Source organism: Alexandromys fortis, unplaced genomic scaffold, assembly GCF_014885135.2.
Source record: "Alexandromys fortis isolate MF-2015 unplaced genomic scaffold, M_Fortis_MF-2015_v1.1 scaffold_3, whole genome shotgun sequence".
Lineage (NCBI taxonomy): Eukaryota > Metazoa > Chordata > Mammalia > Rodentia > Cricetidae > Alexandromys > Alexandromys fortis.
In genome coordinates this window covers 13,520,949-13,544,821 of record NW_026067909.1, presented here as the reverse complement: position 1 = coordinate 13,544,821, position 23,873 = coordinate 13,520,949, and the positions used below count along the sequence as shown (strand labels likewise).

At 49.5% G+C, this 23,873-nt stretch overlaps 2 protein-coding genes across 2 annotated transcripts in view; both read right to left on the bottom strand.

Moving 5' to 3' along the window:
- Positions 1 to 384: 384 nt before the first annotated feature.
- Positions 385 to 14,305, bottom strand: Tesmin (testis expressed metallothionein like protein). Its single transcript, XM_050137038.1, has 9 exons — positions 13,856 to 14,305; positions 11,280 to 11,438; positions 10,165 to 10,285; positions 8,442 to 8,515; positions 7,353 to 7,444; positions 5,632 to 5,722; positions 4,304 to 4,441; positions 3,486 to 3,661; positions 385 to 1,200 (listed from the first exon to the last, which is right to left on the bottom strand). Exons 1-9 carry the CDS (start codon positions 14,237 to 14,239, stop codon positions 1,008 to 1,010), a joined length of 1,428 nt encoding a protein of 475 aa, XP_049992995.1. The 5' UTR covers positions 14,240 to 14,305; the 3' UTR covers positions 385 to 1,007.
- An 873-nt stretch (positions 14,306 to 15,178) lies between these two features.
- Positions 15,179 to 23,873, bottom strand: part of Cpt1a (carnitine palmitoyltransferase 1A) — a 60,118-nt gene continuing 51,423 nt past the window's right edge. The window contains exons 14-19 of the mRNA XM_050137036.1: positions 22,959 to 23,123; positions 22,227 to 22,361; positions 20,805 to 20,957; positions 18,537 to 18,650; positions 18,223 to 18,315; positions 15,179 to 17,124 (exon numbers count right to left, since the gene is read on the bottom strand). Of these exons, the coding sequence (XP_049992993.1) occupies positions 17,038 to 17,124; positions 18,223 to 18,315; positions 18,537 to 18,650; positions 20,805 to 20,957; positions 22,227 to 22,361; positions 22,959 to 23,123 (747 nt within the window). The 3' untranslated portion in view covers positions 15,179 to 17,037. The remainder of the gene's footprint in view (positions 17,125 to 18,222; positions 18,316 to 18,536; positions 18,651 to 20,804; positions 20,958 to 22,226; positions 22,362 to 22,958; positions 23,124 to 23,873) is intronic.

The window sequence follows — 23,873 nt, the reverse complement described above, 5'->3', positions numbered from 1 at the left end:
CTGGCTCCCCAGACAACCTCCACCACTGTCTTGTCTGTACCCAGGTGCTTCTTTTCATTTCTTTCTTTTTTTGTTTGTTTTTTGTTTTTTTGAGACTAGGTTTCTCTGTGTATCTCTGGCTGTCCTAGAACTAGCTCTGTAGACCAGGCTGGCCTCGAACTCACAGAGATCCACCTGCCTCTGCCTTCCTGAGTGCTGGGATTAATTAAAGGTGTGAGCCACCACCACCCAGCTATGCCCAGGTTTAAGCCTCTCAAAGTGATGAAGCAGCAGTGCTGTTAGGAAACGCAGACTCATGAAGAGACAAGGTCTCAGTGGAGTCTAGAGAAGAAGCTATTGAGACAAATTTTTTATTTTCAACTACTAACCTAGGTCCAACTGGGAATCTGGAAAGGTTCACTCTCACAACAGAATGCAAAGCATGGGCACAATTGCCCACCTCACCTGCTGGTGTCTGCAAGCTGGTCACTGCGACTGTTTTGCTGGCCACAATGTAATAGTAATTGTGGAGATGAGGGTTGGACAGGAGACTGCTTTCTCAATTCAAGCAGAAATTCAGAAAAATTAGCTCCCACCTGACCCCCTTACCACACTCTCTGTCACAGGCCTGGCCTGGAAGACCCCTGCTGGTCACCTGATCTGTGACTTGGGGTACCTGCAGAGCCTTGCTCTTTGGAGACTTAAAGGCTCATAACAACTTGAATGGGGAAACTACTAAGCGATTTGAAAAGCGAACACATAACAATAATCAGAAAGCCACTCTTCTTATGCAGGGCAGGGGATCCCCAGAGGGCCAGTGTCCAGCCGCCAGGACAAGTCTGCCTGCCGGTACTTCAGGGTGGCTTGAGCAGGCTGGCTGATCCAACAGTGGGATGGCTCAGACCTCACAGTTGGCTGGCCTGGCCATGTTACAGGGGCCTCGTGCCCCTCCCGTGGTACCACCTTCCTAGGTGCAAACTCCCCAAAGCTGAGGCTTGCCACAGGCATCCCCTTTACCAGCTTGCACTCTACTCAATTTTCAGCCCTTTGGACTTGAACTCGATGTGGAGAATCTGTGACAGGCACCTTCCGAACTCCTCCAGGACCATCTGCTCGGCCAAGCTTGGAGAGCAGCGCTCTTGCTCTGCCTCCTCGCCCTGGGCCAGCAGGCAGGCACATGTGGCCTCCACTACTTCCCAGGAGATACAGGAGAAGGTCTGCCTGAGGAGAGACACAGCCACTCAGCGTCTTTACCATCCAGCCTGGCAGTGCCCAATCACTCTAGTTCAAGGATCAATGGTCTCTAGAAGGGACACCCAAACCACTTCCCCTTCAAGGCCCAGGAAACATCTCAGAAGATCCTGCACAGTACTGTCTTTCAATATTCCAGCATGGATAGGGGATGGGCTCATGAGGCCACAGACCTCTCTGAGGAGTAACTGGCAGTTAATGGCTGATGGGGGAAAGGGACATTTTCTTCAGGGATGTAGCCAGTAGTAAATGGTCCATACCCAGTAAATAGCTACACCCTCCACACAGGTGAGAAGCCCTAATTAAACACAAAACAAGTGAATCTCTCTCTCTCTCTCTCTCTCTCTCTCTCTCTCTTTCTCTCTCTCTCTTTCTCTCTCACACACCACACACACACAATCAAAAACAAAAGTGAGAGGAGGAGGAAGAAGTTCGGAAGAAGAGGGTCACAAGGATGGGGTGGGGAAAAGAGAGCCAAAGGAAGACTATGATTACAATGCATTCCATACAAGCATACAATTGCCAAAAGACATCTTTTAAAAAGGTGCCATGTGCTTTTCTGCTAATAAAAGGGGCTCTGTTTGTGCTGAGCCCACTGGCCCAGGCCTGTGTCCCCACTTGGGCTAGAGGGAGATATGTGGTTTTAACACACCAGAAGCAAATAACTAAATAAAAAAAGGTGTGAGGGTCGGGCTTGGGAGAGCAGCATAGGGACCCTGGCAGAGTATAAATGTCTCAGTGTGAAGGCCACTGACAGACCTAGAGGCTCATGTGCTTCAGTGGCAAAGTCACAGGTCACACAGGGCTTGGTGATGTCAGACTTCCAGACAGTGTACAGATGCCCTCAGCCCCCGGCATTAGTGAGGCTTGGTGAGAGTGCATCTCACATCTTTAACCAAATAAGCCTGAGTTCGGCTTTGCAGAATGAAGTTGGCTCATTTGTGATACCTGGATGACCACCTGCACAGCACTTAAAGGAATGCTCTTCCTTTGGTTGTTTAGGTTTTGGGGTGTGCGTGCATGTGTGTACATGTGTAGTGTATGGTGCATTTGTATGGATGGGTGTAATTGCATGCATGTGTGGAGGCCAGAGGTTGACACTGTGTGTCTTTCTTGATCATTCCTTGACTTTATATTTTGAGACGAATATATATTATTGAGTCAGGGATCCTTTGTTTTTGCCTCCCATACGTTGGGATTACAGGCACCTGCCACAACCACGCAGACTTCACTCTCAATTTACACAACAAGGCTTTACTATTACATGGTCTCCCCAGAAGGTCCACCTGATTTTCAAGGATAGAGTCTTTCACTGATTGACCTAAATAAAGCTCAGTGATTGGCTTGCCTCGCTAGTCAATGAATCAGGAACCCTGTCTTCATCCCCATCTCCCACCCCTGTACTGAGATTACCAGCATAGGTCATCAAGCCTGCTTTTTTTATATGGGAGCTAGGATTTGAACTTAGGTCCTCATGATTGCATAACAGGCCTTTACCTATAGAGTGACCCTTCCCAACCCCTAGGAATAATATTTTTAAATAGGAAAATCAAGTCTAATATATGATCAAATGATGTCTCAGCCCTTGGGAGACTAAGATTAGTGTGGTTTCAAAACTACTCAAGGAGCGGGGCGGTGGTGGCGCACGCCTTTAATCCCAGCACTTGGGAGGCAGAGGCAGGAGATCTCTGTGAGTTCGAGGCCAGCCTGGTCTACAAGAGCTAGTTCCAGGACCAGCACCAAAAAGCTACAGAGAAACCCTGTCTCGAAAAACAAAAACAAAAACTACCCAAGGGAAGATATCCAACCACAGTCCCTACCGCTAAGAGTTCAGCATGTGTCCAAAACACATCTGTACTGCTGCCCACAGTAAAAAGTCAGTAGTGAGCTTGGCACAGCTCAAGAAGAAAGTCCTGGGTCCTAGGTTCTATCCTTAGCCTGGAAAATGGACAGAGACAAGGAAAGAGAAGAGGAAGGGAATATGGAAGGGAGAGGTAGGACCCAGCATTTGTTGGCAGATTGAGCAAGACTCTGACCTCATTCAGAGACATCAGAATACCACTACTCCTGTGAACAGCCTGGGCAGAGCCTGTAAGTATAAACAGGAATACACAGACAGGGCAAAGGGAAAGAAAGGCCAAGATAAGAAGGAAGGCCAGTGTGTGTGTTATGCGTGCACTGCGAGCTCCAGCCAATGCAGATGTGGTTTCTAAGCCTCCCTCAGAACTTCCAGTCTAATTGTTCAGAACACCTACCTATTTTTTCTCAGTTTTAGAGGTCCTGAGAACTTGGCTGGGGACAGATGATGGTTACCTTCAAAGTCCCCAGCCTCCATATAGTGGGGTGTGCTCATCAGCAGTTTTCGCTCTGGGCTTTCTTCATAGTTTTTGCAAGCAATGCATTTGCAAATCGAAGAACACATGATTTTGGCCTGATGATAGAAAATGCTTTGTTGAAACCAGGGTCCACCCCCCCTCCCGCAAGCCACCCAGCGCTCACATCTACCTTCACCCATCTGCTTGGTCAGATTAGTTCAGATTAATACTAGAGGCTGTCACCAGCGAGGGAAGCAGGCATGGCAGCATTAAGGAATGGCCATAAAGCAAGTGCTCTAGAGGTGGAGGCCGTAGGATCATACATTCAAGGTCACCATCCTTGGCTAGGGACTGTGTTCCGGGCCAGCCTGAACTAGGAGACCTGCCTATAAAAACAGAATTGTGTCATAGTTTTATTTCCTGTTGCTGTGACAAAAATACCCTGAACAAAAGCAACTGGAAGGAGAAAGGGCTTTCTTTGGCACACAGTTCCTGGGTACCGTCCAGCAGGGGGAGGGAGTCAAGACCACAGGAGCATGAAGCAGCTGCTCACATGGGATCCACAATAAGGAAGCAGAGAGTGATGGATGCTGCTGCTGCTGCTGTGGTGCCACCCACAATGGCCAGGTCTTTCTTCCCACTTCAAAATAATTTCCACATGTATGGCCAGAGGCCTGTTTCCCAGGTGACTCTAGACCCCATCAAGCTGACAGCACCTCCCGTTCCCCTTGGGAAGGAAGGACGAGAAGCCCACTCGCCTCATAGCACTCGCAGTAGTTCTTCAGGCAGCCCGATCGCTTACAGCTGCACCCTTTGCTGTGTCGCAGCTTAGACACGCCCAGCCGGCCTTTCCCCATTTTCGGTTGGAAAGCTTCGGGATTTCTATCAAGACATGCCTAAGAGAGAACATGGGAACCATCAGGAAATGTGTGGGACCCAAAAGTAAGGCTCCACGAAAGGGAAGGCCACACTGGGGAAGTCACTGAGGGAGCTGTGTCCTAAAGGCACGCCAGAGGTCTCAAGGCTTCTGTGCGGCCATGCCACACACAGAACTGAGGTGCAGCAGGGCTCTAGAAGCACTGAACCCTTTCTCTGCATTTGAGAGCCACGCCTACGTACTGTAAGAATAGTACATGGTAAAAACAGTTTCCCAGCATGCCTCGCATCTTTGCTTGAAGCAGGTAAGGTCATGGCATAGAACAACTCACACCAACACCTAGCCGTCTTTCTCTGTAATGAATGTTGTCTCTCATTTCACTCTGTTGACAAACTTGGGAGCTTAAGGGGTGTTAGGTAGGTGGTGTGTACATGGCTCAGAAAAAGGGTGAGGCCAACATGACTCCTTCCAGTGGAGGGAACCATTGGTCTTTCCCTGTGGTGAGTGACATTCTGTTCACCCAGCTGGCAGTTGCTCCATCCCATCACTGATGGGCTGAGGGCTTGAGGGCAGCTTTTGTCTGTTATGAATGAAGCTGCTAAGAACTTGCTTGGCAAATCTCTGTGAGGATTTCCTCTCATTTCCATCAGCTGGTGACATCTAGGCAAACATGTCCCCACCTCGTTAGTGTTGGGATTAAAAGTGTGTGATCCCAAATGAGCTGTTTCTCTTTAAGACAGATTCAATCTTGTGTAGCCCAAGGTGGCCTTGATCTAACAGAGATCCCTCTTCCTCTGTCTCCCAAGTCCTGGGATTGAGGGTGTGCTACCACTCCCTGGCCTGTATGGTTGAGTAGTGTGGCTGCTTTGCCCTCTGATCTTCAGGCAAGCTTTACTTCTTAAAACACAAATAATATACCAGTACAGAAAGCTTAAAGTCTATGAGGCTCAACCAAGTGCTTCCCACCCACAGGTGATAATACTCTGTACCTCCTTGCACGGAGCTACCCAGAATTATGATCCCTGAGCCAAGATAGACTCTGCTCATGAGTCAGAGCATCCCAGACTCTGCTGCAGCCATGAAGCACCCCCGGTTGCTGGGTATCACTATATCTCACCCAGGTCACTGCATCTGTCTATGCTTCTGTCTGAATTGGACTCTGGAGACCGTTCACTGACAACACTGGTAAAGCTCTGTCAAGTGCATTACCTTAATGGCTTTGAAGCGCTCGAGCTCATGGCGTAGGTTGTTGCAGCTGCAGCTGTTGCAGAAGTCCCCGCTGGTGAAGCAGTCGCAGTATCTGTGAGGGATAGGCACAGGCAGCCTGAGATAAGAAAACGCATACAAAGACTGGTGACTCAGTTTAGGGACTTTCTTTGGACTTTTCATAAGAAAATCAGAATTAGAGGTGGGGTGTGGTGTCTACTAACTCAGAAGAAAGAAACTAGTAAAGCCATTGATTATAACCCAGGACCTGGCAAATCAGCACCATTTCCTGGAAGACACGCCATCCGTCCATCATCTCACTCCCTGCCCTCTGCTCTCCTCCACTCTCCCTGGGACAGTAGTGAGGGGAACACCAAGTGTCACACATTCTTCCCAGAGTGTGGTTTTTCCTTTTCGGCAACACTGCTCCCTTTGCCAACAGCCCTGACCTGTCAAGTTGGCATAGCAACTTAAGTAGCAGCAAAGAGAAATTGAGCATGGCACTCTCCCTGATCTCAGGCTCCTACACCCCAATCATCTAGGGATTCTTGTACAAGGTACTGGCATCATCAGCCATCAGTCTACTCCCATTGTTGCCTGGGAAACCTCATGGACAGCAACCACTTGAATATGGTGTCCCCCTTTTGTCAGTGAAGCACCTGCCTCTTCTGGTGCATGACAGCAGCCACCTCTACATCTACGTTGTTCCAGAGTGGCTGATGGCAATGTTTCCTGGGTCATCCTGCCCTGGTGCTTATGGAAAGGTAAAATAGTGTTCAAGGACATGCCTGGGATGTCCTGTTCCATGTTCCCTCCATAGTCCAATTTGGGATTCACAGCTCCAGGGAGAATTGAAGCCATACTCTGGGGGAAGCTCATTCACACCTAAACTCCCCACTGATGAAATCTACAAGAGAAAGCAGCCACAGAGTATAAGGTGAGCAGAAACTCAAGAAAGCAAAGTGACTCAGACAAGCTGGTGCCTCACAAGCCAGCGTTGTAAGCTCCACTCTCCAAATGGCCCTGTGCCCTAACATGTGAAAGAAGAGGAGTACAGACTTCACCCCAACTCTCAGGAAAGGGAGGCAGAAAGATCAGGAATTCAAGGCCAATCTTTGCTTCATAGCAGGTTTTAGGTCAGTTTGAGCTGCATGAGGCTGTCACTCCCAGCACCTGGAGGCAGAGTTCTAGGCCAGCATAATCTACATAGTGAGTTCCAGGACAGCCAGAACTATAGAGAGACCCTGTCTCAAAACCTAAAGCAAAACAAAACCTGCCCTGCAAACCATTACACTCATTGTACAAACCAACTCCCATTTCAGAGTGTGCCCCAAAGAGGAAGAGGCCCTCTGCCCAGTGAGAGGCCCCTTTCTTGCCCTGTGAAATGATGGGGCAAAGATGATCATGTAAGCAGCTGCCGTGTGTGAACTGTATCAACGACAGCCTTCAAGAAACAGCGTGGCACTACCCAAGTGCAGGAAAAACCATGACAGAGCTACAACAGCCAGGGGACCATGGACCATGCACAGGACAGCAGACAGTGGAGGGGAGGCCAGAAGCCACCACTGATGTACCCACAGGTGATCAGTGACCCTGCTGGGAAGGGGAGATGACCACTGATCCTTCAGCAAAGGTAATTCTAGAGTGCAGCAGGAAGTGCATCTTATACAACAGCATCCTGGATGCTTGCATTAAAGGGAGTAGCTTCCAATTTTAATCCTTACCCAGCCAGAGCTATTTTGGGTGGCCCTTGCATAGTGGGTCCTGAGGGGAAGGCAGCTCCATTGACAGTCGATGGGAGAGCTCCATTATCAACCTGGATAGAGGCAAAAGCAAGAACGGTCTCTTCAGTGTGTATGTGAAGTGTCAGCAGCAGCCCCTACAGGTGGATATCGCAATCCCATATCCAGGTCTCATAACCACAACAAGTCCACTGACATTGAGCCCATAGGCTGAGACCATCTCACAGCTATTCCTAGACCCAGGCTCAGGACCCCAGGATACAAAGTGTCTAACCATAGGGATGATGAGAACAGTCAGGGTGGGGTGGGGCCTGGGGCCAGCAAAGACAAGTAGGGAGTAGTACATACAGTTGTCACTTGGAGGCTGGTGACACTGTCATTGGAACACTTTGTGTCCACAAACAAGTAGTTGGAAATAAAATCAGTTACAAATGTCCCCAGACTAGAAGCATTCCAAAAGTACTACATTCTCAGAACAACAGAGAGACCTGGATATCTTAAATCTCACTGGCAAATATTGTTTATCTTTTAGACTTTGTAGCTGGACTCCATCCCTATACCCACACCTTTCCTACCTGACCAAAAACATCCCCGGCTGCAAACACTCAGATAGGCATCCTCTATTCCTTCCCCACATTTTGTTAGCACAACTCTCTGAGCTTGCGTTTGTTCAGGTGGAGGGCCGGCCATTGGGAGCATAAGGGACTCCTGGCTAATGCTGTGACCGACCATTGCCCTTGTAGTCCCTCATGTCCCTACTACTGATCTTCCATCTTAGTGTCTGGCACAGGTATGAAGGTACAAATACATAGTAACTATTTTACTATTGATTTTGACGTTGTTCTTAAGACAAGGCTCTATGTGACCCTGGCTGTTCTAGAACTTGCTATATAAATGAGGATGACCTTGAACTCCTGATCCTCCCATCTCCACTTCCCAACTGCTGAGATTATAGGCATGTGCCATGAGCACTGGCTCTCTCACTGTAAACTGTATAACCTGAGGTAAATAAGTGCAGCCAGGAAAATGCCAGGAGACGACATCGAGTGTGTTTTGTACTAAATGACTCACCTGTGTGATGAGATTTAATTTTGCTGGTACTGGCAGAAGTCTTCCCACTAAAGTTGTCATTGGCTTAGGGAGATCTGTGAGAAAAAATTGACATGAAATGGCAGCAAGGATTGAAAGGTGTGGGTCTACCATGGACAGGCAAGGCTTATCCTGATCTTAGTCTTTTTGTTTTTAATTTTTTATTTATACGTGTGTGTGTGTGTGTGTGTGTGTGTGTGTGTGTATACCACATGTGCAGATGTCCACAGAAGCCTGAAGAGGGTGTCAGCTCCCTGAGTGCAGGATTATAGGCAGTGTGTGAGCCAGTGAAGTGGGTGTGAACTGGGGGTCTCCAGATGAGCAGCAAGTGCTCTCAACTGCTAAGCTGTCTCTCCTGCCCCTTGCTTTTAGACAGGGTCTCAGAAAGCCCAGACTTAACTCACCATGCATGTAATCCTTGAGCTCTTGGTCCTCCTGTCTCTACCTTCCACGGCTGGGTCACACATGTGCATCACTATTCCTGGGTTTTGTGATTTTTTTCTATAGATGCTTTTGTGTTATTGTAATTTTTAAACTTATATTTTTTTTTTGCTTTTTTTAAAAATCATAAACCTGTTTGGCCTGAGCATTGCAGAGGTCTACTATACTGAAAAGATGTTAGCATCCAGTTTCCAAAACCATGTGCCAAGATGTCCTTACATGACACAGTAGATTCACTGGACACCTTGAGGCATTTTACATTTTCAGTGGAAACCTAGTGATTGGATCCATTTTGGATCAAGGAGGGAGTATGGAGAGAGTGTTAGACTTCTCTTTGCCCTGGGCTACAGAGACTGGTTGACTTGAGACTGTTGAAAGGTTACCTTCTGTCACAGCAGCTTGGGTCCCTGAGTTTACAGAGAGAAGCTCACTGCCAAGGCTAGGCTTGGTTACACACAGGCGCAAGACCACATCATTTAATCTTTGTCTAGCCATTCATCAGCTTTAAAGTGTGTGGATGAGTCCTTTGGGGGTCATTTGTTAATTCTGGAGTCAGTGTGAGGAATTGGCTGGGTGACTATCAGGTCACTGGAGTGTCCTTGGCACGCCTGATGATGAAAGCAGAGGAACGGATCGCTTGCCCTTATGGATCACACAGACTGTTTCCATTAAAACACCAGTCATTTAAAGCACATGTGAGTGGCCCAGCCTCGAGCCCCTGGGTAGGCTGATAACGTTTCAGGTGAGCCACCTCTGCCCTGAGTGGAGGAATGAAGCAGAAGCATCCTGATGAGAGCTGTCACTTGCTAGAAGGCAAGGTAGTGGAGGAGCCAGATAAGACTGAGTGTCATTTAATGTGCTCTAGACAGATTAGGCTATGGTGATCGATTTTGTTCTGTTCTCTGACTGATATTGTCCGGGTTTGCCCAAGCACTCATTTAATACATGACTGGCCTGTTTTACTGTCAGTGTGTGTGTGTGTGCTTGTGCATGTCTGTGTGGGGTTGTGGTGCTTCTGTGTGCACTGGCTTGTGGAGGCTGGAGGACTGTCCTGCAGTAGCCATCCACCAGTTTGTCTTTTTCTGAGGCAGGGTCTCTCACTGGTCCACTGGACTCTTGGTCAGCAGCCTGGATTGGCCGGCCAGCTAGGGACAGCCTCCTTCTAGGCCTCCTCACATTCTTAGACACAAAGATTAACACTCATTCACTACCCCATTCTTCACCACCTCTAGGGTGAGCCAGGGCAGCCTGTGTGCTGTGGTACCTGACTGTGGGAAATTGTTCTGGTCGTCATACTGAGGAAGCAGATGGAGTGCCTTGAGCTCCCTGGCGCCACAGTTGTCTATGCAGAGCATCTGGGCACCTCCTTTCAGCTGACAGATCACCTAGAACCACATGGTGAAGACGGTTAAGTGACTCCAGTTTGGAGCAGGAACAGAGGAAATCTGAGAAGACTCGCCCCTGGCAGGTCTAAATGTGTGGGGGGGGGAGGGGAGAAGGTGGTATGTTCTCTATGTCTTCCTCTACACTAACTGCTGCTCTCTAGCCCCACCCCATGTATTCCTGTGCCATGTCTACACACTCACAGGTTTCTACTGTATCCTCTGGAGGACCATGTGCCTGTGGAGAGGGATTCCTTTCTGATGGCCTTCAATCCACAGCCTTATGAACAGGGACTGAGCTTTTTCCCGGATCCCAGTTTCCCACCTCTGAGACCCTTGGGGGCTGAGTACATCTGTAGAATTAGCTTTAATTTGCTGGTTGTTCCCTCTTGCCACAGATCCAGGCTGTTATCTAACAGGTAGTTTTTATGCCCACTGACTTTATTTCCTCTGTGTCTTCGACCAGGCCTCATCTGGAGCTGCTGAAGGCTCTGAGGGTGCACTACTTGTGTAGCCCAAGCTCTGCTGAAGCACTGGTGATTCTATCACATGCCCTGAACAGTTCCAGAAGTACAACGCACACCACCTATGGCTAAGACAGGCATAGAAGGGCTGCCTGCAGAGCTGCAGAAGGAAATGACAACACACAGTCTCCACACCCTGTACACTATTGTCACTGACAACCTGGAGGTAGGCAGGAAGGCTATAGAAGCACAGACTTGGGCCAACCAATCCTGAAAGCTTACTTAGGCTGTCCCTAGACTATCCCTACCTCATTTCCTAACTCTGTACTTTACATGGGCAGTGTGACTTTGGTGACTCCCCTGTGGGGCACAGCAGTATCCCAATCGTTACTTGATTTTCTGAGGTGGGGCAGAGATAAGAATCTTGGGGGTGAAAGGTGAAAGATGGAGGTTTCAAGTTGACTCTCTCAAGTTGTAGATGAACAAAGAGCATTGACTTAGCAAGTCAGTGACAGGGCCCACGGGGATCTTACCATGGGACTGGAGTCTTTCTTCCGGGGGCAGCTGGAAGCTTCCTCTGCCTCCTGGGATGATGGAAACTTGCAGCAGGATTCCTGAGTCAGAGGGTTCTGGAAAGCCGCATCTTCGGGGTTGCTGCCTGGCACATTGCTACCTGCTTCCTTGATTTCAACCTGGAAAAGCGAGGTGACATCAGCGAGTGCAGGGATACATGCTACAGTGGCAGTGCACAGAACACTGAAGTCAGAGCTCTGGGTCAGCCTCAGAGCAAAGACTTCCCTGGTTCTCAGCACCAGAACCGTTGTCCTATGAGGAAGGAAAGGGGAAAGCACCTGAGCAGCCCCAGAAGAAGGCCTCTGAGGAGAGCCATCGGTCATGGGGTGTGAAGAGGACTAGCGTTAGGGACATACTGAGAGCCTGCGTCAAAAAGAAATAAACAGGGCCAGCAGGATGGCTCAGTATGTAAGAGCACCTGCACCAAGCCTGAAGACCTGAGTTTGATCCCCAGGGCACATACGGTAGAGAAAATCAATTCCTGGAAGCTGTTCTCTGACCTCAACATGCGTACTGTGGCACATGCAGCCACACACAAATGAATAAATCTAATTATAAAATAAACATGACAAAATTACATTTACTAAGAAGCAATGGGATTTAAAAGCTGAAAGGTCCCAATGGTTACAAAATTTAGATCAGACTCAAGAAGACTACAAAGTGCAGCTAGATTTTGAGTGACAGCCTTATTCAGACATTTCAAATTTTATGGAAATGCAGGTTACTTATACTTCTTTTGGGGGAGGGGCATGCTTGCTGCCTTAGGAACTTGCCAGGAGTAGTTTGCTGGAGTCTCACTGAAATACCTTCCCTGGACCCACAAACACAATTGCTGGCCTCTCCATTAGCACTATATATCAGAACCATTTGTTCCACAGCAGACTAAACCTAAATGCATGAACATGAAGGAAAGAGATTCCCATAGAAAGAGCCATGTAAGCTGGCCTAAGCCTGGAATCCTAGCCCCTTTGAGCTAGACACATGGGGGAGCAGGAATCCAAGATCATGTGTACGTACACAAAGCTCAGGGCCAGCCTGGGCTATACGAAACTGCCTCAAAAAACCACAAACAAACCAAAAGATCTACCAAAAAGACGTTAGTGATTTACTCTGAATAGTTACTGGAATAGAGACAACAATTCTACTTGTTTAAAGGATAAATAGACCTATGTCCTATCTTCTTTTAAAATAATGAATCAGAAAATAGTCTCAACATGTTCAAAGAGAGACTTAAGAGATGGCTCATCAGTTAAGAGCAATTGTTGCTCTCGAAGAGGACCTGGGTTCAGTTCCCAGCACCCACCAGATGGTTCACAACTGTGGGTATCTCCAGCTTCAGGGGATCTGACACTGTCTTCTGCCTCTGTGGGCACTGCATGAATACAGTATGTCCACATGTAGACAAACACATTTTTTAAAAATCTAAAATTTCAAAAAGCAGAGTGTTTTGTCATCCAATAATCTATAGCACCTGAATTACACTAAAAGAGAGCATGTCTTCAACAGTGGCACACTCTCTTCCCTGTTCCACTTAGGGGAGGGCCATCAGACAAGGTGCCTGGTGAGCTCCCACTAGGGTAAATGGACCTGCTGGCATCTGGAACCATAGGAAACTTGGGGAGGCCTCTGCCTCGGGATAAGGCTGGGCTAAAGTTCCTGTGGAGAACTTTAAATTAAGCAGGGAACAGCAGTTTTGGACCCTGAGCTCCAGCGACTGTGACTTATGCTGTACAAAGCCAGGCTCCTGTCATCTCCACAGAGATTCAAAAACTATTCCATGAAAGCTTACTCTAGACCTGACACACTTGACTGGATGAGGAACCAGTTTCCCAAGCTGGGTTCTTTGGAAGTTAACACATGTACTGGGCTTCCTTTAAGAAGGGCTGGGGATGTGGCTCAGTTGGATGGGTGCTTGATTAGCATGAATAAGGCACTGGGTTTGATCCCCAGCATTGTATAAACTGGGTGTGGTTGGGCACTCAGGAGGCAGAGGCAGGAGACTCAGGTTCAAGGTCATTCTCAGCTACTTAGCAATTTCAAGGAACAGTAGCTGACTGAGGAGTAGCGTTCATTCAGACGCCATTACATAGGTTTGAAGAACTGTCCCTTATTTTACAAAGGTGGAAAAATCATCAATTAGTGAACTCGTCAATAAATTAAAGTCTTTGGTGTGAGCAAGCATGTATAAAATAAAGCAAACCCAGACTTTTAGGACTAGGCTGAAGACAATCTGCTGAGTACGCAAAAGACCCTGGGTTCCATTCCTAACACCATCCGGGTGGGGGCGGGGACAGGGATGGGGGGGGCACACAAGTCTGACCGGCCAGGAATGAATGACTGATCCCTGGCTACGTGATGCTAAGCAGGTGTGTGTTCCGGAAGGGGAACAGGCTGGGCAGGGAGACTGAGGAGTGCTCAGGTGTCACCCGGGGACGCTGTGAACTTGCGGTCTGGACAAGACCCCGAGGGAGGGGGACGGGTGGGCGGGCAATGCACGCGGAGACACAGTGCGGCGGCGCCCCCTGCCGGCGCTTACTGGGATCACGCGCACTCCTGCGCTCATCGGCAACAGCGCGGGCCCGCGCGCCCCGGGAAGTAACGACGACAGCACGTGCACGCTGTAGGCGGGCGGCGGCGCGGCGTCGTCTGGGGTGCGGAGGTCGGGCAGCCCCGGGAAGTCGCCGAGCAGGGCGGCCGGTACCTCGGCGCCCGGCGAGGGGCTGAGCGCGCGCAGCAGCTGTTCCCCAGGCTCGGTGGCGCCCAGGTAGGCGTCGGCCAGCACAGGCAGCTCATCCCGCTCGGCCGCACCCGTCGCGGGGCTCAGCGCCAGCCCGTCCGTGAACCCACGCTCCTGCCCGAACAGCTCGGCGCCCAGCTCGTCTTCGGGGCCCGTCATGGCTCCTAGCAGAGCGTCCTCCATGGTCGTGGGGACCCGAGAGCAGCGACACGACGCGGCCGCCCAGCGGGCCTCGACCCTGACAGGTTGTGCCGGCCGTCGACCGTTAGGGACGGGGCGGGGCCAGGACTGTGGTGGGTGGGGCCTCGGCCAAGCTGACAGGAGCCTGGGTAGTGGTAGGCGGGGCCTTGTGGAGGGCGGGCTCTGCGCCGTGGTGGGCGGGGCCTGAGCCTGATGGGCGAGGCCTGGGTTGAGGCTGGTGGGCAGGACCTTTCTGTGTGCTTGAATGGAAGCTGGAGGGACTCATTCTCCAGGGATTAATCAGTCCTGCCCTCCAGTGGGGAAACTGAGGCCCCCAAAGTGGTGTTTCTTTTTTTATATTTTTCTTTTGAGAATTTCGTATTTGAGTACAATATTTACATTATTTCCACCAGTTTTTGATTTTAAGTCAGGTTCTTACTAAGTAGCCCAGGGCTGGCCAGGCACTCAGAGATCTGTCTGTCTCTGCCTCCCAAGAGTTGGGGTTAAAAGCTTGCTATCTCATCTCTCTCCCAAGATTATTATTATTAGAGAGGGTGGGGGTGTGTATGTGTGGGCACACGCATATACATGTGAGTGTAGTGACTGAGGAGGCCAGAAAAGGGTGTCTGATTCCCTGGAACTGGAGTTACAGGTAGTTGGTAAGCCACCATGTGCATGCTGCAAAGTGAGTTTGGGTCTCCTGCAAGAACAGCAAGTGCTCTTAACCTCTACGTCACCTTCCAGCCTATCTATCTATCATCTATCAATATCTATCTATCCACCTATTATCTTTTCCTCCCTCCCTCCCTCCCTCCCTCCTTCCCTCCCTCACCCATCTGTCTGTATATGCACAGTGCTGTCCCCCACACTGCCTGCTCAGAGGCCACTACTTGTCATATAACCCTCACTGATTAGTATGACACCGGAGACAGGGACAAATGCTGGAGTAGACAGGATTAATGTTTTATTAATGGTCAGCTACTTCCATTCACACATGCATTTCTAAGATTTATATCCAGACAGCATATGGTATTTACAGGCAATGGACAGATTAGGATACCGAATTCAAACCTTGGCTGCGGTAGGTAAGACTATGTTTTGTTCCTCATTAAATTAAATACATCATAGTCTTGCCTCCTTTCAGCGCGCAGTGAAAGCCCACCCTTCCACCCTGTAAGGACCAGAACATTGCATTGGTAAGTGCTCAGGAGCAGCAAGGACTGGAAACCTGAGAGGGGAATGTGACACCTGGGCACCAGCAGGGCTCCTGGGCTAACAAAGGTTGGTCAGTGGTCAGAACAGCCGAGTTTAGGAGGCTCTGACGTACTGCTTGCTTCTGCTTTTGTATTTATACTGCCTTTTGTTCCGTTTTTAAGAAGAAAAAATCTTTGGCCCTCTTAGGTGTAATTTTTTTAGATTACAAAATCTATACACACATATTCGTAAGACATGCATAAGCAGTTCTGCGTGCACCTCTTGGCATGGCTGGTCACCCTGACTTTTGTGTTACTGCTAGCACAGAGGCAGGAATTCAGCCAGGCCAGAGGGCACATTGGAAGTGGTCAGAAAAATAAATACATGATTTAAAACACTGGTAGCTAAGCTTGTCAGGACAGGGTGTGGATGTGGGGGGGGATCCGTTATGCTTCTGTTTACGAAAGTCCAAACAGACTTGGTGTGGAATTGCCTTGCGGTCCATCAGGCGCTTTCAGAAAGGCACTCCCACTGAGGGATGGCATTTGGGTACAAAGCACCCATCGCTTGAGACCCCTGAGTCTGTTGCCAAAACGATCTCATCTTCTATGGAACTGAGAGCAAGTCTCTCTGACTGGGTGGGATTAGAAGGTGATCCCACTGATGTCTAGGGTGTGTGTCTTCTGGCTGCCTGTGTCAGTGACCAGGGTCCTACTCTCCTCGCCACCAGCTGCCAAATATACCAAGCCACATTCTCCAGCTGGTCTCCAACTATAGAGTTGGATTCCCGAACCCTTGCTCCCCGCTGCTGACGCATGCCTATTCTGCTGCTCAATGAGACTCTAGCACTGCTGCCTCACCAGGGAGGGACCTGGTCTTCCGGGGTAGGGGAAGTGCGTACTTAGGGGCAGGCGTCCCTATGTAGGAAACCGTGAGGGGAAGCCACATCCTCACATATCCACCCAAAGACTTGACAAATAAGTCTCTAATGCCCCGCTTACCAAGGGGCTTGCGACTTTAAGGCACTGGGTTTTGAAGACGTGTGAGGATGGTGACATTGACAAGGTGGTGTCCTCCTTCCTGGAAATGTGGACTCCCAAAGGGATGACGGCTGTCACCCACAGCAAAACCTTAATCCCAGGCCCAAGCATTCCATTAGTGCATTACGTGTGTGTTAGCTGTTAAGTCCACTGGCTCCGAAGACAAGGTGACCTTTGCACTGCCTGGGTGGAGTCAGACACCCTCCAGACCCAGGTATTTATAAGTTACCCCCAAGGAAGTCTTGTCACCTCCAACACATGTGAGGCTACAACCCTAATAATCCAGGAATTCACCAGCATTTTAATCTCTTCATCCAGTAGGAGCTGATTCAAAAGACTTGAGGGGACTGTGCCCAGTATTCCAGGAGCCAGGGCATCTCTGGATGTAGTAGGGTCACACTTCACAGTGGGGCCTACTGTTGTTCTAGGGAGACAGGCGGTAAACCTTCTGGAAGGAAAACTGAGTCTTAGGAGAGCAATTTTCTGCCTGTCCTACAATCAGGAGCGACACCTATTCATTTGGTTTGTATCACAAGAGTCTGTCTTCCTTCCATGTGGCTCAGGAGGTTACTTTTTGGAATTGGTGGTGAGGCCAAACAAGGTGATAATGTCCACCATGGCGTCTTTCAAGTGTTTCCCGAAGCGGTGTGAGTCCTGAAGGAAACAGAGCAGAACACCACGTCAGCAGCTGAGGCTGAGGCAGGAGCATGGACTGCATCAAGTCTTTAAAGGTTAAATGAAAGAAGCTGGGGGATGGCTCAGTGGACAAAATGCTTGTGCAAACCTGAGGACCTGAGTTTGGGTCCCCAGCACCCATGTAAAAGCAATGCATGGCCTTAACCAGCCAGGGATGAGGGCAGAGGCAGCAAGATTTGTGGAAACCTGCTGATCAAACAGCCTGGGCCCAAACAGTAGCTCCAAGTTCATAGAGAGACCGTCTCCAGGGAATAAAGATAAGGATAGATGCCCAGTGCTCTCTGTACCCATGCGCGTGTACCACATACACACACACACACACACACACACACACACACACACGGGGCGGGGGGGACTAAAAAGGAATGGAGAGAGTCTCCCATTATCATCTGCCCCTGGGTTAGTCCAGCCTCCTGTCATCCCACTCTCTGAGCTCTGAGGGAATGACAGAAAGGGTGAGGAAGGCAGCCTGAGCATTCAGAGGGGGACAGCCCATAGGTGACTTGCTCTGTGGACAGATGGATAAGATCTGAGGCCCCCCTGTCACTGTTCTATATCCCAGGCTATCTTTGACTCTCAACCCTCATGCCTCAGCTTCCTAAGAGTACAGGATTCCTAGGATTATAGGTGTGCACCTCATGCCTGGCTTCCTGAACCACATTCTCAAGAACTCTGTGTCTGGTGGGGCTTGGCAGCCTGGAAGCTTTTGTAGCATTGACTGCATAATGGCTGATGCTGCAGAGACATCAAACAGGTTCCCAGGGGCTCCCTCAGACAGTGTCAAGTTCATGTGAGCCCAGAACTTGTTCACAGAGTTTAAAATAGGGAGAATGACAGAAACCCATACATACACATACAAGAAGACTTAAGACCACTGCTAACCAGTGAAAGTAGGTAAACGAAATAAACTTACGCTTTTCAAATGAGTGAAATTTATCTATATGAAAATAAGCTAATAAATGTTGACACCTCAACTGAATGTTTCTGTAAAGATGTGCTCCTTCCAAAACGAAAATTAACCCATTTCTGGAAAAAGGAGTTTCCCAGTATACTCACTGTCTCAGGGCTAGAGAACTTGGAAGAAATGTGGAAGTGGATGAAATTCTCTCCCACAATAATGTATGAAACACCATAGCCATCATCAGCAACCTGCAGAGACAGAGGTCAGTGTCATCACTAGGAAATGAGATCACGTGTATGGGGACTTCATGTTCTCAACATAAACTTGGGCAGCAGTGGGACCTCACTGCTGGATCCCAGCACTGGAGAGGCTGATGTAGTGGGGTCAAGGCCAGCCTAGACTATGTAGTAAGTGGATCTGAGGAAATGGGATGGGTTTGAAGTTAGTGAGTGCACTTGGCTATACTTACCGGCCCAAAGCCACCTCCACACGACACATACTCGGGATTTTTCTCAAAGTCAAACAGCTCCACCTGCTGCTGAGGAGTCTGACTTGTGGATAACCTCCATGGCTCAGACAAAACCTGCGACAAAGCAAGAAATGTCCGAATGACACTTTCCCACCCCCTTCTCCTAGTAAGCAGTGACTGTCAACTTGACATAGCCAAGAATCACCTGGGGGGACGGACATAAAGCATTCTCAGCTAAGTAACTGTGTCAAGCTGATTTGTGGACATGTCTGTGGAAGACTAATGCAGGAAGGTCCAGCTCATTGGAGGTGGCTCTGTTCCCTGGAGCTGTACAAGAAATCTAGCTGGAGAGGGCAGGAGACATGGATCTTGCAGGGGACCCACATTCGACTGCTAGCACCCACATGGTGGTTCACAACTGTCTGTAACACACGTGATGCACAGACATATGTACACACAGGCAAAACACTCATAAATGTAACATTTTATTTTTAGAGAAGCTAACTAGATGTGAGTCTGTGCCCAAGCCAGCAAGGAGCGTTCCTCCATGCTTTCTGCTAAGTTCCAGCCCTGACTTCCCTCATGATAGGCTGTGACCTAAAAATGTAGCCAGATAAACTCATTCCTCCCCAAGTGGCAAGTGCTCAGAGTGACACTTAAGACAGCAGCAGAAAGCCGTATAGAACACCCCTCCTTTTTGTTGCCTGAGGACCCCTAACAGGGAGACAAGGAAAGACCCTGAAGGCTGCACAAAGATTAAAGTGTGTGAGCAGGAAGCCATTCCCGTTGACCAAACCACCTCTCATTCGGGAGGTGGAGGACCGTCAGTGGGATCTGGGACAGCTTCTATGAGCCCACTTACAACTTTCCAAGCTGGTTGTTCAGTCACTATTCAAAGTCAGTATGGTGATACATACCTGTAATCCCAACATTCAGGAGGCTGAGGCAGGAAGATTGCTATTTAAGGCTAGCCTAGGCTACAAAGTGAGATCCTGTCTCAACAGAACAGGAAAACCAGGCTGAACACCAATAATTCTAGCTTTTAGGAGGTGGAGGCAAAGAGGTCTGCAGTCCAGGCTGCCTTGGCTACATATGTGTTTGAGGCCGTAGAGATGCTGTCTCAAAACAAAAAAACCACAACCCCCCAAAAACAATTCCAACAACAACAACAACAACAAAAACGCTAAGTTTTAAAAATTTGGGTGTAGCGGCACATGACTTTACTCCTGGCTACCTTAGGATGCTGAGGCAGGAGAATATCTGAACACAGGAATTTGCGAACATATTGGCCAATATGGTGAGCCTATCTCAAAGTTTAAAAAAATTTTAAACTCACAAATATTAAGAACAAAGATGAAGCCATGTGTGGTAATACACAACTTTAATCCCAGCACCTGGGAGGCAGAGGCAGGTGCATCTCTGTGAGCTCAAGGGTTGCCTGGCCTACATACTGAGTTCCAAGGTAGCCAGGGCTATATAGTGAGATCCTGCCTCAACCCAAAAAAAGATGGCTGGAGAGATGGCTCATTGGTTAAGAACCCTGGCTGCTTTCCCAGAGGACCTCTGTCCTTAGCACCCACATCTGTACAACTAACAACCATGTGTAACTTCAGTTCCAGGGGACCCAATGCCCTCCACTAAGCACAGTACACAGATATACATATGGGTAGAATAGTCATACACACAAAACAATAAGAACAAAACTGAGGGGCTGGGGAAATGGCTCAGTGGGTAAGAATGTTTCCTGTGCAAGCATGAAGACCCGAGTTCAGATCCCTAGCATCATGGAGAAAACAACAACAACAACAAATGGAGTAGTACGGATACCAGCAACCCCAGTCCTGGGTGTGGGCAGAAACAGTATTATATGGTATTGCTGGCTGCCAGTCTTGCCAAAAAATTGGTGAGCTGACCCTGGAGGTTCAGTTATCAAGGGAGTAAGGTGGAGGGTGATGCTAGAGATAGCTGATCTGGCTTCCGCATGCACCCTTGCTCACATGAGTGCACAGCGAACAAAGTTGACAGACATTCAGTGCTCAACTCTTCCTGATTATTTCCCATATTTCACCAGCACTCAGCTCCTATTGCTGCTGCGAGGAGGGCCCACATCAGCCTTTCCAAACTGCTGAAGAAACATGGTACCAAAGTTGCAGCTTGCATCTCCACAGGCCTATTGCCCTTTCACCCACGCTGATGCGCAAGGCTGGAGCAATACTAAGATGTTTCCGGCAAGCAGGCTGAGTGTGCAGCCCGGGGCAGGCGGCTTACCTCCTTCAAGAAAGGAGAGTCAACTGCCAGATACTTGGACACCACATAGAGGCAGAAGAGGTGACGGTCGATGCCGGCACCGGTCATGGCGAGGCGGTACAGGTGCTGGTGCTTCTCGCAAGCTATCTTGAACAGCTTGAGCCTCTGCTCCACCTAAGGGTCAACAGGACAAGAATATGCTTTGCATGGTTCTGTTGTGCGCCAGGCCACTTTCTCTTCAGTGGTCTGTAAAAGGCTGTGGGATGTGCCAGGGTCCGTGACCAGGATGTCGTGACAGAGCTCCGCCAGCCCACTATCCCTTCCCAGATGCTGCCGGGGCACCCTGTGTGGGTGTCTGCTGTGTACACACCCCTGTGAGGTAGCCAAAGCCCAGCTGTCCCTCAGTTTATTTTGTTACCCTCCTTGGCAATTCTGCTAAAATGGTACTGTGAGGGCTTCAATGTGACCCGAATGGGATGCTTCAGGGAACTGAAGTCGTGTGCTTGCTGCACAAAAGCACAAGGACCGAAGCTCGTTCCTCAGGGCTTGCTGACCAGCCAGTCTAGCCAGAATAGCAGTCTCTCCGGACTCAGTGAGAGACCTCATCTCAAAATAAGAGGCTGAGAATGAAGAGGAAGACACTAACACTGACTTCTGGCCTCCATTTACACTCACATATGCACACCACACATACGTACACAATCACATACACATACACTGCTTTAAGGTTCTTCTGGACATCACAACATCATCTGAGCAACATGTGCCCTTTACATGGAGGTATGTCAAGGCACTGACGCTCCTATGAAAGACCCGGCCTCTGGGTCATATTGAAGTTCTAGTGACAAATAGCATCACCTGCCATTTTTTTTCTAGAGGAAAGAGAGTCCTAGTTGGAGCTCTCTTGTAGCCTACTGTCTGCTGGTGGCAAGCACCTATCCAGGAGCTTGGGGAACTGGGCATAGATGTGAATGTGGCCGTGTGCTAGCTGGGGCCAGCAGTAGACTGAATTCATCTCAGTCCAGCGTCTATTTCTTCATTCTCATAAGGCTACTACAGGGCTCCTAAGAGGCAGAGCAAGGAAGTCCCAGCTTTGCCTGGCAGAGCGAGCAACAGGCTCGGAAGATCCCAGAGTCAAAGTCCACTGACACCAGTGATGGATGTCTGTCTCCTGTTCCTGCGCTGTGCCCATCCTCATGTGAAGGTTCTCAGGACAAATAATCTTATTCCCAAAAGCTCAGTGGACAATACTCTCTTTGTACATGTCCCTACTGAGCTTCTTAAATGCTTTCTGTTTCTTTGCATGAGGCGCTGGGGAGAGACAGGAGAAGGAGGGTAGAGGGAGAAGGGAGACGGATGGAAGGGCTAGAGAGCCTCATGGTTAGCTTCTAGGGTCTTCCGAGAAAGCACGCACCATGCTGTGTTCAGCCGTCATGACCTTACCGTTTTCGTGGGGTCCATCATAGCCATGACGAAGTTGCAGGACTCTGTGGTGCAGGAGCGCACAGTCTCTGTCCTACCCTCTCGGAAGAGCCGAGTCATGGAGGCCTCGTACGTGAGGCAGAACTTGCCCATGTCCTAGGAAGGAAGGGAACACAGTTCAGGGCTGACAGGCTGCACTGACCATCTTCGCCTACAGGGACAAGTGGCCAGGAGCGGGGCCAGGAGGAGGAGGGAATCTGCCCCCCCCCGACCCTTTATTCAAATTTAATCATTATGTGTTTGGGTGTGTTGCCTGCATGTACATCTGAGCAACACGTATGTGCCTGGTGTCCAGAGGCCAGAAGAGGACACTAGATCCCTGAGGACTGGAGTTACAGATGACTGTGAGCTGACGTGTGGAGTGCTTCTATTGAACCCAAGTCCTCTAAGCTGCTGAGCCGTCTCCCCAGCCCCTACTCTAAGGTTTTACTGTTCATTTGTGGACGTCTCAAACTCTTGTCTTGTCTATGACAGAAGCTAATGCTGAGCGGGATGTCACTATAAACCAAGGGTGATCAGCAGTGTGACTTTCCATGCCTCGGTACCTCAGAGACCTGGGCGGGAGGTGCTGGTGTTTGGTGTCAGGTGCTCTTCATTCTGGGCTTTCTACCTCCTCTGCCCACTAGGGAAACCGCCCAGATGTGTGTGTGTGTGGACCCCGAGTGCCCACAATGAGCTCAGATCCTCTCTTACCCTGTAGTGTGCCAGCTGCAGTGCCAGCTGGATGAAGGCATCCGGGCTCGTCCGGCACTTCTTGATCAACCCTTTGCCAAAGGTGTCAAATGGGAAGGAATGCAGGTCCACGTCATTTGCCAAAAGGCTGGCGCTGCTCAGGGAAGTCTCTATGACCTCCTGACACTGCAGGGAGAGGAGGCTCCACTCAGTGGGGAAGCACAACAGAACAAGGCGGGGCAGGACAGAACCGAGTTTGCAAATGTGCATTGCACATTCTCTGGGATGTTTCTGGAAAGGCTACCCGGAAGCCCTGTGAGGCAAAGCACAGCATCTCTACCTCACCCCAGGAGCAGTGGGGAAACCCAGTCAGAAACCACAGCCCCTGCGGAGCATGAGACTGCTGTAGAGTGCAGAGCAGTCCTTCACACACGACAGGCAACATCATCAGAGTGGCTAGCATTATGTGGAAGAAACTTCCAAGGCAACCCCTCTCCCATGCCCAGGCACTTGTTTGTAGGGTCTGGCAGGAGAGGGCAGCTACTCTGTGCCCTTGATAGGATGATGGCCCTACTCTTTAAGGGGAAGGTTTTCTTTGACGAGATGGGCAGCTTCAGGAGGGGCTAACAGGAGTAGCAGTGAAGGAAGGGAACACATGCCTAGCCAGCCAGATCAGATGAATTAACACTGGAGGTCACTTAGGTGACAAATGTCATAGTTAGATTGCCCTCACATTTCTCGTAGTCATTTGTATGTGATTCTGTCCCAACCACAAGTAGCCTTCTCATCCTGGAAGATGCTAGGCTATGTGGGTAATGGAAGGGTACCAGAAAGCAGAACTCCATGTGAGGGGCGATGGGGTAGCCATCATGCAAGCTGAGTCAGACCGTCTTCTGGCACAGCTGCTCTTGGGGTCATAGGCTCCTGGAAGCAACA